Source organism: Podarcis filfolensis (genome assembly GCF_964270895.1).
Source record: "Podarcis filfolensis genome assembly, chromosome: 5".
Lineage (NCBI taxonomy): Eukaryota > Metazoa > Chordata > Lepidosauria > Squamata > Lacertidae > Podarcis > Podarcis filfolensis.
Genome location: NC_139608.1, coordinates 26,807,693 through 26,825,002, shown reverse-complemented (window position 1 = coordinate 26,825,002; position 17,310 = coordinate 26,807,693). Strand labels below are relative to the sequence as shown.

Genomic DNA, 17,310 nt, shown 5'->3' with positions numbered 1-17,310 from the left:
GAGTCGGATAAGACTGGCCCGTACGGGCAGGGGTACCTTTACCTTTACCTTTTACAGGCTACCTGTAACACTAGGGACAAAGCTAGAAATCCATAGCAAGGTCCAGGCCTGTCCTGGAAGTATTTAAAGCCAGTCCAGACCAGATGTGGGACCTGGGAGAATATCATTTTGTATTCCGCCTCCTCCATCACTTCAAAGCCCAGAAAATTCTCACTCTAGCAAATGGGGACACTCAAGAACAATGAACAGTATCAGTATCAAACTTTGTTTCAATCTCAGACCAGCATAAGATAAAAAATACAGATAAAATGAACACATAAGACTTAAAACAGGTAAGGGATAAGAACTAGTAATTAAAAGGTGATTATATCATACATAACTTAAAAAGAGAGAAACAAGGACAAGAAGAATGAACACTTCAAGAAACCATCACCCAAACTGAGTTTGTTATGGATGACATTTCTGGGAGTTTGTTAGTCTAGAGAAAATACAAGTAACCCTTTGACCTTATAGTCTTGCTGGGTACAGTGGTTGCCACTATGCCAGGAGTAATGCCAATGCAGTGTAAGCCCTTTGGGGATTAATGAGTCTGTGTTATTCAACACGGGAGTGGAGGAAAACCTACCCCCTAGCTTGCAATGTGAAGAGCAGGACTGTCAGTACTGACAGAGCCTTTGCATCGACAGTTGCACGTTATGAAACTTCCATGTGATTGAGAAGCTGGCATCATCAGGGCTTAGGGTCATGCAGAATCCTTCACATGCACACCTGTATGTGCAAGGGCTCCATCACTATAGATGGTAGCGCTGATAACACAAAGACTACAGGGCAGTACTTATCAGCTTATCAGCACATGAAAGCCTGCAGTGGGCTATGGCTGTAATGAACTCAGCAATGAAGCAAAATGCACAAAAAGAGCTGCAGAAATAAGAGCGAACGAAGCAATGCCAACAGTCATTCCTGCAGCATCTCTGGCCACACTGCTGTGATGCACAACTCATCACTGTACACGCTAACTCCACAAAAGTCATTGCAGAAGCATCATGAAGGAATAGATAGCAAGAACAACACAGGTTTTTGCCCTGGCTAACAAAAATATCCAAGGCAGCTGCCACTGTTTTGTTGCAATAAGCACTGATGTGAGAGCTGTCCTAAACATTCCCTCTAATGAATTACTACTGGGTATGATTCTGCTGGCCTGGATCCTATGTGGGTCAGCTGAAGAACTATTGCCACCAGGCTTTAAGCAATTACAACTGAGCCAAGCTCAAGCACCTGCAGGGTTGAGATTCTGTGCTACCAGAGAGACGGCCTCATGATTCAAGGTATCATTCAGAAGGGGGCTGTCTATAGACATTTCTGTAGCTAAGATCAAAGCTATGTGTCAATCCAAAGAGAGAAGGAGGCGGAGAGACAGGGAAGCAAGCAGGCTGGAGGCAGAGTACCAGTAGATAGCAAGCCATATAGACAAGCACTAAATAAAAAATGCCTAGGCAAGAAACAACCCCATGATCCTATAAATAGCAATGCATTTATACAAGACTGTATACAATGCAACAACGGAACAATCCACTAAAACATTCCACTTTCCATTTGTCTGGAAAATCTCTGCCCGTCGGAACAACGATGCAAAGCTTTGACTGTAACCATAATATTTTTTCATTAATATTTAGTTTCTATGGAGCAACTTTCCTAAATAAAGTGCATCCTACGTATTATCTCAATAGTTCACACACTAGCAGACCAATATGGTTAAAGTTGGAGGATAAAGGTTAAGAGATAGTGGCTTCCAGCTCATGGCCCATGTTTTCACTACTTCAGATGGGACCATCAATGTGGGTTGCTCAAAGGAATTTGATACACTGCAGTATCTCAGTCCAGGCAATCTTTTATTTAATAAACCTAGATTTCTTTTGACTAAATAACAAAGGCAAATAATTTATAATCGGGAAAGTCATTCTGAAATGACATGTTTAAATGGTTTACAACGTACTGCAAATATAAATAACACAATGTCGGCAGCACTGAAAATCCCTTCAAAACTGACAGCATCCATTAAAATCCAGTGCCCAGCCACATTTTAGATTTACGGTTAATAAATTAACAAATTAATCATGATGATTTGTCAGTTAATGTTTCCTGCTCTATGAAAAAAATGAGAGGAATATGCAATAAACTATCCGTGATAACCGATTGCATCCAACACTGTGCACAAAATGGAGAGAACAACATTGTTTCTTTGGCCTTTGCCTAAGGTCAGGGCCAGCCCTATCATTAGGTAGAATGAGGTGGGCACCTCAGGCAGACGATTTTGGGTATACTGAAAGGGCAGCATATTGTCAGTTATTTAATTTATCACTGTCGTATTTTTGCTGCCAGGAAAGGGAAAGGTACTTTGGAGATCTTCTTCCCCAAGTGCCAAAATAACTTCATCAGGCTTGGGTACTATGCATATAAGTGATGCTGGTGGCACTGTAGTCAAAACCACTGGGCCTCTTGGGCTTGCTAATCAGAAGGTTGACAGTTCAAATCTGTGTGACGGGGTGAGCTCCTGTTGCTCTGTCCCAGCTTTTGCCAATCTAGCAGTTTGAAAGCATACCAGTGTCAGCAGATAAATAGGTACTGCTGTGGCGGGAAGGTAAATGACATTTCTGTGCACTCTAGCTTCCATCACTGTGTTCCGTTGTGCCAGAAGCGGTTTAGATATGCTGGCCACATAACCCAGGAAGCTGTCTATGGACAAACGCCAGCTCCCCTGCCTGAAGCAAGATGAGTGACGCACCCCATAGTCGCTTTTGACTGGACTTAACAGTCCCGGGGTAATTTACCTTTTTTACCTTTACCACTACGCATGTCAACATCTAGAGTGGGGATGTTATTTGTTGGTCTGCTTCAGACAACAAAATATATTGGACTAGCTCTGTATAAGGTAGTACAGCTGACCAGACCAGACCAGTGGCTTTTGGAAACAGCAAGGATCAGCTTTTGGAGGCAGTGGGGATCAGCACAGATCCAACAAGTTATTTAGTCAAGAGCAAAATCTGGAACAACAACTACATATAGCTGAATAGCAGCTGCTGTTTGAGCAGCAATATCTACAAGAAAATTTCTAAGTGTAAGATTTTAACCTCCCAGCATAACTCCCCTAAGAAATCACTCCAGGAAAGCAAACCACAAGGGGAAACAGATGCTAAAAATCTGAATTGTGCTTGGGACCATTGCGGGATGTCAAGAACCTGCTTCACCTCATCCACCAATGTCTACATCCTGGTTTTTAAGCTCCCTGCACCCTTCATAGCCGTCTTCTGCATATCAGTTATGAAGCACAATGACAAATAATGTGAATACAAAGATGCAGCAAATGTAGTGACTGAGCAAAGCCACAGATGACATTGAACCATAACATTATGAATTGATAACACTGACCTGATTTGGAGCCATGCAAGCATTGGTGTGGTGCCTCCTCCAAACACCCAGACTGTGAAGAACACAATTAGTAAGGTGGTTGTCAACATCATTTGCTTAGGCTGAGAGTCGGTGTCCCGGATAGCCAGTGCAAATGCAATTGCACCACGTAAACCTTCAGAAGAGAGGGGGTGGGGGTGCACGGCAGGTGGGAGAGAAAGAAAACAATTTATTTCATTTTATTCATAAAATTTATATGCCACTTGATTGTACAAAAAAGCCCAACAACCTCAAAGCAGTTTACAAAAAGAATAAAACAACCAGTGAAGAAACCGCTGAAAACAACTATTTGAAACATTCAGAATTCAACCCCCTCCCTTCCAGGCCTGCTGTATGATAAGCTGAAAACCATATTAAAATACGTGTCAACATTCTGCATGTCTTGATAGGCTTGCCTAAACAAAAATGTGTGTAGCAAGTGCTGAAAAGGGTACAGGGAGGGCATCAGCATCATGTCCAAAGTGTGGGTGCTACAACAATAAAAGATCAATTTCTTACAAATGTGGAATATTATGTGGTACCTGGACCAGTGCTTAACCCTGGACTAGAGATGAATGAGGAATTTGCTTTAGTCTGCATTTAAAGGAGAACCTTCCTAATTTACACTTCCTGAAATAATGTGTCAAGGGTGAAGAACCTTCGGCTCTCCAGATGTTGTCAGACTACAACTCCCATCATGCCTGATGATTCACAATGCTGTCTGAGGCAGATGGGAGTTGGGAGTCCAACAACATCTGGAAGGTCACTGATACCTTGCAATATGAGAACTGAAACACAGCATCCTTTGAAAATTGCACTTTGAATTTTGCAATGTGGTCCTTCAGCCAAGACACACCTATATACCTTATGGGAATTCCCCAGAGATGGGTGACCAAACATGTGTGAAGCAAAGTATCTTGAAAAGTTGCCTTGAAAGCCTACTTGAACAAAGGCCTGTCACATCTCTTCTAAAAACATGCTCAAAAATCTGCATGATGTTTTATTATCTGTTTATTCAGCTGCCTTGTAGAGTGCTTTTTTGTCAAAGAAAGAGGCTCCTCTGAAATGCGAATGCCATGTGGATTTATTATTGGAATGCTCAGAGCACAATATTCTGGGAACAAAAGCACAGCTCTTGAATGTGGAAAGGCAATGGCCTGGTTTCACGCTTCCATTTTAGAAATCTATGATTGTGGCTCTTTGGGGAGGAAAAGGAAACAGTGCCAAAACCCATTTTCTTTTTAGATGTTTGTGTTTCTGCATAGGGAGAATCACATTTCATTTATGCGCTGCTGTTTAACTCGTACGCAATAAACTTTACAACATTTTAGGGGCAGAGGGAATCTATTCCGCTTCAGCAGAAACATGCATAAAAACAAATGTCACAATGTCAGGAAGTCATGTTTTTGGCATTTTTCTCATGGCAGGTAGAATCTTATTTATCTCCCAAACGATAATTCCTTTGGACTGCCCTCCCCCTTCTGTTGAATTCACTTCCAAGGGACACTGCTGAAGTTTCAGGGCTGGTGTCTGGGCTTGGCAATATCAGGCATCTACTAAGTTCGAAAGCACCTCAAAGTGCAAGTAGATAAATAGGTACCACTCTGGCGGGAAGGTAAACGGTGTTTCTGTGTGCTGCTCTGGTTTGCCAGAAGCAGCTTGGTCATGCTGGCCACATGACCTGGAAAAGCTGTCTGCGGACAAATGCCGGCTCCCTTGGCCAGTAAAGTGAGATGAGTGCCACAACCCCAGAGTTGTCCGCGACTGGACCTAATGGTCAGGGGTCCCTTTACACTTTACTTTTACTAAGGTCCACAACCCACTGTCAACCCCTTGGAATTTCCTGGTCTTGCTGCTCCTCTTTGTGCTTGCTGCCCTCCCCAAGCATGGAAGCTGTGTCAAGAGTGAGGAGAGTGAATATCTTTGGCTTGCCTTGTGCTTTTCCTCTGGGTCAGGGGTGTGTGGAACCTCAGGCCTAGGCCTCTTTATTTGGTCCTTGGGACTCTCCCCAAACCACACCTCCTCCCAGAGGCCACACCCTCCTTGAGTGCTTTTGCCTAGCTGGAATTTGCCCTTGAACTGTGATAATGACTCTTGTCTGGAAGGAGGATGGAAATATGTGTGGTGTGTGCAGAAACCTTCAACTTTTGCTGGACTATATAAGCCACCATACAAAGTCAAGAGTCATCCTTGTTAAACAGCAACCGTTCAACGAGCAAACATTCGCCATTGCAATGCAATGAGTAATTTTCCAGAAGGATTTTAAACGTTTGGTTTTTAAACTATATGGTGGAGCTGCTTTTGCAATGTTATAACTAAGGCAAAGTTATGCACCTACTGAGACCAAATAAAACAGCAGAAAGATAATAATGGGGGAGAGCCAGATCCATGCATCAAAAGTTCCCCATAGGGTGGTAATAAGTATGTTAAGCATGAGCCAAATGGTATGCCACATTTACAAAAGCACCCCCTCCCCAGCCCTGGGTACATTAAAAAAATAACAGTGTTTTGCACATGTAAAAGGCTTTTTAGCATGCCTACATTATTGTTTTCTGTGGGGGATACACCGTAAATTGTGAAGCCCACGTAATGAGCAAGTTCTTTAAATTAAATAGGTAATTCAAGCAAGATGTGAGGAACATTTTACAGATATTTATGAATTTTATTTAAGCCTCCCATCACTCCAGTGAAGAGGAGAAGTATGTTAGATTTGTTTCTCCAACCAATAAAATGCAGCTGCACCTAGAAAATCATAAGGTTGCCTCTGAATTGTGCTGAATAATACCGAGAGTGCCCATCTGGGGCAGGAAACGAAACTGCTTTATCCAAATGAATTTCCAAGAGCTCTTAGGGTGCAATAATAATTTAAATTAAAATCTTTCCATAAAAAGGGATTTACAATCCTGTTTTTATAAACATGACACGTAATTTGCACTCACGTGCACTCATTCTGGGGCTTTAAATCACCAAGAAATTTTCAGAGAAACATTGCTTTAGATTCTGTTTGTGCCTTGTGCTCCCAACTATGCCAGCTTGCTGAATAATTGCAAAGTACTTTGCACATTAAGACGCAAGGATTTGTCTATTTCTGTACAGGTAGGTCGTAATGAAGTCATGAAGCTCACTGAGTGACCTTGGGCCATCCACCATCTCACAGCCTATCTCTCTGTATAATTCCCATTTTTCTTTTTGGTCTGGCTCAGGCACTTCACCTTGCAGTGACAACCAACATGAAATGGTGGAATGGGCACATGACTCTCCAAGTTATTTCATTTACTTATCACGTGAATTTTTTCGCCTTACAAAATAAAGCAAACATCAATTAAATATTATAGCCACAAAGGCTGTAGTGCTAAAACAAGTAGCATAAATCAGCAAATTGAGCTAAAACAATAATATGTTTACAAAAAGTCTGGGAAAAGAAGAAGTTCCTTTTCTGGCATTGGAATGACACAAACATAGGAGCAAGAAAAGTCTATTTAGAGATAGCAGTCCAAAGCAAGATGAAAGTCATGTGCAACTTCAGTGCTCCAGGTAGGGTGGCCATGCATTCTACTTTACAGTCCTCTGTTTGAAGAAGTGTCTGATCCAAGTTCAGTCTAAAAATCAAGAACCACAAGAACAGAAGTACAGTGTCCAGATCAAGGGAAGTAATAGTGCCACTCTATTCTGCCTTGGTCAGACCACACCTGGAATACTGTGTGCAAATCTGAGTGCCACAATATAAGAAGGATGTTGAAAAGCTGGAAGGTGTGCAGAGGAGGGAACCCAAGATGATCAAGGGTCTGGAAACCAAGACTTATGAAGAAAGGTTGAGGGAGCCGGGTATCTTTAGCCTGGAAAAGAGGATACTGAGAGGAGATATGATAGCCATCTTCAAATATCTTAAGGGCTGTCACATCGAAGAGGGGGCATGCTTTCTTTCTTCTGCTCTGGAGGGTAGGACTCGAACCAATGGCTTCAAGTTACAAGAAAGGAGATTCCGACTAAACACTCAGAAAAGCTTTCTGACAGTAAGAACTGTTCGGCAGTAGAACAGACTCCCGTGAGAGGTGGTGGACTCTCCTTTCTTGGAAGTTTTGGATGGCCATCTGTCATGGATGCTTTAGTTGAGATTCCTGCATTACAAGAGGTTGGACTAGATGACCCTCTGGTCCCTTCCAACTCTATGATTCTAAGAAAGGAGAGCAGCCGTCAACCTTGAAGTTAAAGTTGCCCATCAACACTTAGTACCTGGAATAAAGACTGAGCAGGCACACTGTTTACCTGGTTACAGTCTTCCCCATCGGGGTGAGATGTATTGTATTGCAACTTAAATTACAGCAATCATTTCTCAATTTGCGCCTATACATACAAATTATCACAATTAATCTTTAAAATACATAATAAAATGCTATTTTTAAGGAAATGAAATGAAATTAGCTTATGCATTTTTTAGTGCAAATCCATGTCCTTTGTCCTCTTTTTGGGCAATGCCCACCATAGCCATTAAAGAAAATGGTGGTGGTTCACCCAGCAATGATATATATTAAGGTAATGAATTCGGTGCTCACATTATGTATTAGGTTATTGTGTTGTGGAGAAGAGAGATATGCAGGCTCATATCTGCACCACTTGAAGCCTCCACCCACTCAGGAGATGTCTTAAACTGGCCACTGTCCCACCAAAGGAAGCATGGTGCTTGCATCAATCAATTTCCAAGATGAAGGAGTCCTCTCCAAATAGGACAGGGGAGAGGCTGCCATTTAGCAGTATGTTTATGCTGTGTTAGTTTCATTTCCCCAGCTAAGCTGCTGCTTTCAAGTCCACTTCATAAACTTTCATAATGGGCAGGCTGCACCTTGGTAATTAAAATGATTAAAATCATTATTGTATATCATCAGAGGACAGAGGCAAGGCTTTCTGAAGTGATGATAAATCTTTCCAGTCAGTGTGGATCACAGAGTAGCTCCCTTGTCTTTGTCTAGTAAACCATCCCTCCCACCCCTTTTCCTTGGAAGAAAATTGCATCCTTCCATGCTCATTTCTCTTCTCAGCAAGCGGCAGAAGCTATTGACTCACCTGAGAACATCATCATATGTTGGAAATTCCTGGGAATCTTTTGTTTTCGGCCCAAGTTGAGAATGAAAGAAATTGGGTATATATTACAGGCTCTTGCTATGAAAATTGCCACCTACATCACGGGGAGTGAGAAGTTAAGGAAAATAAGGTGGAAAATGACACAACTAGATGAAGATGTGCCCAGTGCATGATCTAAAACAAACAGAAGAATCATCACTTTATGAGACTGTGGTGCAAGAACAGAATGAATATTTTCATAGCTTACTCAGAACTGCTTCTTTTCCCAGGGTTTTTCCTGTCTTCTCTTGAACATCTCTTTCACCCCCCTCCCCATTTCAACTACTCTAAATTCATGTTCCATCTTTGTCAAAGACAACAGCAATCTCTCTAAGAAACCCTTCGCTTGCTATAAATTGTTCAGACGCCAACAGTATTATTTCCTCAAACAGTAATTCAGGAAGGATAAATGTACTTTGAGACATGATTACTGTCTCATTTCCTCACAATTCATATTGTATCTGTCTAGGATTCTCCACGCCGGCGTCTGCCCCCCACCTTCCAATTATTTTTGTAGGGTTCAGAAAATTGTGTTGGTTTTCTCATTATCCCTCTGTGCATCTAATGCCAAAGTTGCTTTAATAGCAATTTTAGATGAAATAAGGACATTTTACAGAAAAGAATAGAAAAAGCAAAATTACATCTCTTAACTGTACACAGATACCCTGCTGGAAGGAGATTTCTTCTAAGATCTCACCCTATGTATCAGGCGTCTTCTTCACCACACTGAAAACTTTAGCTGTACAATAGACACAAGCAGAAGAGAGCAACCCTGTGGCAAACTTTAGAAGCAGTATCTTGGTGGAGATTTGAGAAGCATATAGATGGTGAACCTGTGGTCTACCAGATGATGTTGGACTCCTGTCATCCCCAGATAGCATAACTATTGGTCTGGAAAGATGGGAGCTAGTTCAGCAATACCTTCATCTCTGATTTAGGTCAAAATACAGTAGCTCCACCTGTTAATTGTACATTCAGTGAATTGGTCCATGCGGACACTGTGACAAATGTATGTGTGTGTATTAAGAAGTTTGTGTTGGTTGCTTATAAATGTTGTTTTCAAAAAATGTGTTTTAGCAAATGTCAGTGCTCTTCATCAGTGGCTGCTAGTCATGTTGGCTGGATGCTACCTCCATGGTCAGGGTCAATATGGCTCTGAATGCCAGCTATAGGATGGTCACAATGGGAGAGTGCTAGTAAGCTCATCTCCTGCTTGTTGGCTTCTCAAGAAGCATCTGACTGGTGACTGTGGGGTAACAGTATGCTGGGCTAGATATGGCTTTTCTCTAATACAGCAAAGCTCTTTCCCATATGCTCTTATAATCTCAGTACAGGTGGGCAAGCATTCCTGAAAAACAGCACTAGATTGCTTTTTCATTTTATGTAGAACATCAGTAAGGGACAAAAGACCTGGCCATGTGTACTCTTGGTGAGACCTAAAACATTCCATGCTTGGGAGCAATATACAGGGGCTCTGTGGTACCAGCGCAGGGGGATGAGATTCACTGATGGACATCTTCATGCAGAAAGGGTTCCCTGAAGCCCTGAAGTTTGAAAACCATCTGCAGGATGAAACATCAAACACATTACACAGGGGATAGTGTAACAATATATGTTTTGAGGCTGCGATTCAGTTGCGCATAAAAAACTGAATAAAATTATTACTAATTCAGGTTCTGGGTCCAATTAAAAATACGGAACAGATTTTCTGGAGAGAGATTGATTTTGGCCACCCCAAGTGTTCTTGGACATAGAAAATAGTTACAATATTCTTTCTTTCTTTTTTTGCATACGGACAAAGATTCTGGCTTATATCAACAATTATGGGATTAACTGCACACCATACATTGAGTTTTCCATACCATATATTTGCTGGTACCTAAAAAAAGGATACAAATGCTCCAAATATAAACAGTGCATTGAAGATGTGATTTTGGAATGTGAACAATGCTAATCCCATATAACAGAAGATAACATTCTCAGCCAAAAAGTTCATGAACTCGAACAACTGAAATGAGAAAGGGGAAAAAAACCCACCCCATTATCATCTGGGTTTGCCGTTTGGGAATGGATTTTCATGAAATGATCCACAAAACATCTAGTACATAGATTTTTTAAAACATTTAAACTCAATACTGAAGGTTGCAAGCAATGGTCTCAGTGAATGTGGAATAAAACAAAACAAAACAGTAGTAGACATAGACATAGCCAGGGGTAGTTGCTTTGAGCTTATAATTTAGGAGTTAGGGAAAACAATGCTCCCTGTGCACCACCTTTATCTGTTCCATAGGAACCAATTCCTAAGGGCCAAAGGGTCTTTGGCACCCCTCAATAAAATATTTGAGAGGCCAGGCCCCCCCAAAGTTGATGGGCATTGCCATTCAAATGATGTGTGTGCACTGTGTTGTGTGATTGATTATGTGGGCTGGGGCCTGTTGGGATTCACAGGATATTGAGTAAGTCTGCAGGCTTCAACAGGATGATGCAATACTCTGTGAAGTGCTGGGTCAGAGTGACTCAGCAGGAGTGTGATTAATGTGATTGGCTATCACCTGTTTTAAAAAGGAAAGCCTGTTCAACAGTAACTGTGGTGGTTGTGCTGTGGTGTGGTGGTGCTGTGGTGGAGAGTATTCGTTTGCCTTAAGGAGCAGGTACTCTGTATGGACTGTTCTTGTAAATACCTGTATATAGCTCACATTAAAAAGACTGCAATGGAAAAACCTGGGACTCTGAGCGTTTCGCTAAAAAGCGCCGTGAGGAATTCGCGACAGGGCCTACCCAGGGCTGTCTTACCCATAAGCACTAGGGGTGTGGGTCACCCGGGTGCCGGGCTCTCAAGGACACCAGGCTGAGAGTCTGGGACCCAAGAGTTGAGTCTGGGGAAGAGCCCGTCTGTCGGTCAGTGTGACATTCTGCTGCAGGTGGTTCTGCGCCGCGAGTTCGGGGGCGACCAAGCCATCTTGGTCTGCCCCTTCCAATATTTTATTCAAGTTAGCACCCCTGGTTCCAGGGTTTTCTGAAGCAAATATGTGGGGCACACAGGGGGAATGTGGGAAGAGGAGGAGGCAGGGAAGTTTGGTTGTACAGCTAAAACTCTTGTACAAGTGGAACTGTTTAGCTGGATACCACTCATAGTTTCTGACAAGCTTGCCACACTTGCATTTTAGGGGCAACAAATGGTGCAGAGTGTCAATTTCTCTAAACAAAAATCAGGAACCTGTGCTACAGCCACCCTATTCTAATTTCTGCTTAATTTAAGAATGTAAATTTAACATTATTTTTTAAGTTTGACAACAATTTTACTGCAACAAGATATATACTTTCTTCCCTGTGGGAAGGAAGAAAACACAAATCAAGCAATGGCTTTTTCAAGGAAACTCAATAGTCAATTAGCTTAATAGATTATAGTATGGGGAATCTTTCAGTGGCTGCATGGCCTGATGCAATATCTTCAAATATCAGCAGAAATAAGCTAGAGAAAACTTTAAAAATAAAATAAAATGCATGGCATTGGTCCTTTCCCCAAATTTGCTCTTCTGGATTCATCTTTGTAAAAATCCCAGTTAAAGGGGCTTTTGTAGCTGAATGATCTTGTCCCTCCGATGGTTCCTCATTTTGCAAACTCTGTCGATGAGCATTCATAAATCACAGCATTAAAAGGGTTGCTATGGAGACATTTCGCTTTACATTTTCAATGGGGCTTATGTGCTTTTTTAAATCAGTGAAGGATGACAAAGGAAAAGGCAACAGATGTGAGAAATATTATTTCAGACAAAGACGGGAGGAAATGAATGGCATAAATGCCACACTTAGGTGCAAGAAAATCTTAACTGTGGTTGCAGACACATCAAAGATGCAGAGCTGAGGCGTTCAATAAATATGCTCACCCCAAACAGGAAGGACAAGTTGAACAAGGAATTTGCTTGCTTTAGTATTAAAGATTTTGGACAGTACAAACTGTGAGTGAAGCCTAAGCTCAGATAACTGGTGGGCACCAGAAACGGGGCCTATTCAGTGCTGGCTCCATGCTGATGGAACTACCATCCTAGAAAGGTGCATATGGCTGCTATGCCAATAATTTTTAGACAGGCACTGAATATTAAAAAGAAAATGATGGACTACACCGAAATGGTGAATATAACCGGGAAAATCAGAAACCAGGAAGGGAGAAACTTTAATAAGGAATGGGAAATGTTTTAGAAATTACCTAAACAACTGAAAACTTTGGCAGGATTTCAGTAACGGTTGCAATGTACAGTGGTACCTCGGGTTAAGTACTTAATTCGTTCTGGAGGTCTGTTCTTAACCTGAAACTGTTCTTATCCTGAGGTACCACTTTAGCTAATGGGGCCTCCTGCTGCTGCCGCGCCGCTGGAGCACGATTTCTGTTCTCATCCTGAAGTAAAGTTTTTAACCTGAGGCACTATTTCTGGGTTAGCAGAGTCTGTAACCTGAAGCGTATGTAACCCGAGGTACCACTGTACAAAAAACTAGGGTAAAAATTGATTATTTTAAGAAAAATAGAGAAAATATATGATGCAGTTGAAAAAGATTGAAAATGGAAACCATGGAAAGGTGGAGGGAGGTCTAAGGATTCAGGGAATCCTAAATGTTGATGATTATGTCTAATGTTTGAATTTAAATGTGTAGTGTAAAACTGAATAAAAAAAGATTATAAAAATAAAATGAAAAGGAAGGCGTCTCTGTTGAAGTAACGGTGATATGAATATGTACTTAAATTCATTCATTTATTTTATCTCCTTCAATCAGTCACAAGTGTTGAAACTTTGGCCCTCATCACATCCACTGATGACCATGCGGGAGCCATTTCTTCAAGGTCTGATTTCATATGGCTGTGGCATTTGAGTGAATATGATTATCATGGTGGCAGGGCTAATCTTAAGTCGCTTTCCCACCCAGCTCTCAACTCTTCCCCTCAGGAAGTGGGAAAGATCCATGCCACTGACTTTGATGGTTTCCTGGGAACTGTAGCTTGTTAAGGTCGCTGAGCGCTATCAGGAGATCCCTTGCAGAGTTACAATTCCCAGCACCCTTAACAAACTGCAGTTCCCAGGATTCTATGGAGGAGGAGGGGAGTTTGGATTAATACAGGAGTCATTTAAATGTATGGTATGGATGTTACCATGTGCTGCAGCTGAGCGGCATTGCATATGGCTCCATAGCAAAGCAGCTCCTTATATGGCAGAGGGTTTGTGAGAATAGCTCTTTAGATTAATATGCTCCTGTAAGATGTCAAACAAGAAACACGGAAGCAGAAAAGGATGAATAATATAAGAGATTTAGGATGCACACCTACACTCATTGCCTGGAAATCTGTGCAAGGACATATACAAAAGCCACAGTACCTACAAACACAGCGAAAATCTATGCCTAATATAAATAATTATCCTCTCATTATATTCCCCAAAGAGAAGCAATAGGACAAAATGATGATCCCTTTCCCCAAATCTCTGCCATCCCTGCCCCATATTTCCTTTCCCCACCTGTGCTGTGCATGATTTGTATACAGCAGACATTCTGAGGAGTATCTATGGTGGAACACACACACCTCAGCATGGAAATGTGAATATTTCTGTTGGATACGTGAAGGTCATTAAAAGTCACAACCCACTGTAGTCACTGTTTTCCAATTTGGTGCAAAACTGATGGCATTTGAACACTGTGGTTTAATGAGCCCACAATGATCAAAAGTGTATCACGAAGTCAAGGATTATTGATAAATCTATAACAAAGGAAGTTCTTTTGCCGGACTTTTAAATTAAATTGTAAGGGAACACAGAGTCCATCAGTACTGCTGGCATTTGAAACACTTTTATTACATGATTAATGCGTAATATGTTAATCACTTTACTGGTTTTCTCTATTTCAATTAGAGATTTAAGAAAAATCGCACACATGCGCACACACAAAGCAGGTTTTGCTTTTGAAGTCACAGCCTGAAATCTTTGATGCTTTGGGTACAAAAAGAAAAAGTCAGGAATAATGAATGCTGACCACGCAGTGGTGTTATGTTCTTCATTCTTAGGTTAAGCGGCTTAGAATGGGAGGAATCATGCATATAAGAAGATAAGTCCCTGGTTTATTTTTACTTCATATGGGGTGACAATTTTAAAGCCTGAGCTTATTTAGGGATTGCAGCCTGCCACACAGGATCATGGCACGTTATAGGATTCTGGAATGGCCTCTGGAGTAAGATAACCTTGCAAGGAAAAGCAGCAGCAACAAAAATAGGGTGATCTAGTGAATTACCCTTTGCTGTTTTAAATATATATTTTTATTATCAGTTGGTTTCCACTAGTGCAATAATTTCTACTTGTGCAGTGGAACTTCTCCTCCTTCTCCTCTTCCTGTCCTCCCTCTCCTTCTTGGCTGAGCTGTAGTTCAGCATATCCTGCAACTGAGCAAGTGTCTGGCTGGTTCTTTGTGGCCTGTTTGCTTGTTGCAAGCAGGTGGCACAAAGACTCCATCAAGGCCCAACGGTGTAGCTGTGTATTCCCTTGCAGATATTCCCAAAGAGAGTTGACCACAGTGAACCTCCATGCGACCAAGTGGTGGAGGCCACATACAGAAAAGAAAAGAAAACCCCTGTGCTGCCATCTTCTCATGAACCTGAATCAGCCGCGAGTCAGATGCAAAACTGACGCCGGTCATGTAGCTATGTGGAATGTACTTAGCTGAGACCTGGGAGCAAAGAAAAATAGCTCACAGCGGAAAGAAAGGCATAAATTGAAGCCAATTTTGTTGTTGTTGCGCCATGCGGCTGACAAAGAAACTTGGAGTGCTTTAATATGTAATTTGTCTCCCTGTGCTCACTGGGAAGAAGTAATGTCTTTGATGCAAACCAATTGTCCCCCAAGCCACAAAACACTAATATATTTACCTTTTTATTTTTGCATTGATGGAACAGGCTGCTGCTCATGTTTTAAACGCAAAGAGGAAAATCAATCTCCTTCTCAGCACCTCCCCCACAATGGCACCCTCTTGTGACTTGCCATCATAGCACTAACCTCTGGCAATCAATTCCATTTCTAAGGAGACGGAATACCATTCATTCATCTTCAATTTGCTGAGAGGAAAGCCTCTGTTCTGCCATATTAACTCTTGAAACAAGACCAGAAACTATTTTTGTTGCTTGCAAGCTTTTTTTGTATGTCTGGTCAGATATCCATTTAGACCCACCTGAAATATTAGAGCTTAATATTCGACACCATGACCCTGGAATTCAGGAAATTAATCTGTTTTCATAAGAATTTTGTGGCCCCACGGCTTTGGAATTCACTGCCAGTTGACATCTGTAAAGCTACTACTGTTCATTTCTTTGGAAAGGCCTTGAAACCCAGGTGCTTTCATTGGCTTATTCATGACTGATTATTTATGCTGCTGTTGAGCTTCTTTGGGTTGATGGTCTTGGGGGCGGGATGTGTTTTATCTTTGGGCTGGGAATATATATTTATTTTGGGTGGTTTTATTAATGTTTGCAGGTTTAAGGGAGGTTTGGTATTCTGTTCTGTTGTTCATGGTTGGAAATTGTATTCATATCTCTTGTAAACTATTCTGAATAAGTTTTACTCATATAGATGGAGTAATTCATTGATATATAGTCATATATATCTATATATCTATATATCTATATATCTATATATCTATATATCTATATATCTCTATCTCTATCTCTATCTCTATCGCTATCTCTATCTCTATATCTATGTCTATATCGATATCGATATATAGATATAGATATATAGATATATCCTAAATCAGTGATTTACATCACACAGCTATGTTATGAATACAGTATTAAAATTTACAATATAAAATTTATTTACATTATTCACTTACGTAACGGGTGGGTGGGTGGGAATCCCACCTCTCTCTTTTAACTTTTCTTTCTAGAGGCACGGGAGGTTAAAAAATGACTGCCACTTCTCACAAAGCCATTGGATGAGATGCTGTTATGTCACAGAATGTTCAGAAGCATTACTCCCAAGCATTATTATTTAGTCGAAGGCCATCAATTGTACAAAAATAAATAAATCACCCAGAACATGATAAAAACAAAACAGCACATCCAACTTTTCACATGACAACAATACTAATAAACAGCAGCACATTACAAAATGAGTGAAAGGCTGCCATTTATAACTGAACTCAATCATTACTTTAACCCAAAGATAGTAGTATAAATATTACTAGTAGTAATTCTAAGCTATTTCTAACCTATTGCTTCCCAGTGTTTTGAGGGAAGAACTGACCATGTGTTTTGTAACCAGAAGACAGCTGGTTTAATCTGACACCTTGGGCTAAAAGGATTTAGGTAGCATGGCTGGCAAGGCCAGTGGTGCTGCTCAGGGTGTGGTTGTGGGGTTCACCACATCTTTTTTCTGTTAAAAAAAATGCTTTTTGGAGAGTATGTGCACTGTTGCACAGGAGCAAAGCTCCAGGCTGTGTACACACCATACATTCAATGCTCCTTTTAAGCTCATTGAAAGCACATGGCTTCCCCCACAGAATCCTGGGAACTGTTGCTTACATTGCTCAGAGCTACCATAGCCAGCACCCTTAGCAAATGATAATTCCCAGGATTCTTTGGGATAAGTCGTGTTCTTTAAATGTATGGTGCGTACGCTGCCCTAGCCATCTTTATTTCCTCAGGACAGCAGCGCCCACAACTGTATGCTGCGACAACCTCGATAAAAAGGTGAGAAATAGACACCCCTGTGTTCCCTT

The 17,310-nt window shown here is 41.3% G+C and overlaps 1 protein-coding gene across 1 annotated transcript in view; it reads right to left on the bottom strand.

Moving 5' to 3' along the window:
* SLC9A9 (solute carrier family 9 member A9) overlaps positions 1 to 17,310 on the bottom strand; it is a 261,350-nt gene that overhangs the window by 97,782 nt on the left and 146,258 nt on the right. Inside the window, exons 10-12 of the mRNA XM_083613281.1 lie at positions 10,457 to 10,570; positions 8,506 to 8,617; positions 3,427 to 3,580 (exon numbers count right to left, since the gene is read on the bottom strand). Of these exons, the coding sequence (XP_083469407.1) occupies positions 3,427 to 3,580; positions 8,506 to 8,617; positions 10,457 to 10,570 (380 nt within the window). The remainder of the gene's footprint in view (positions 1 to 3,426; positions 3,581 to 8,505; positions 8,618 to 10,456; positions 10,571 to 17,310) is intronic.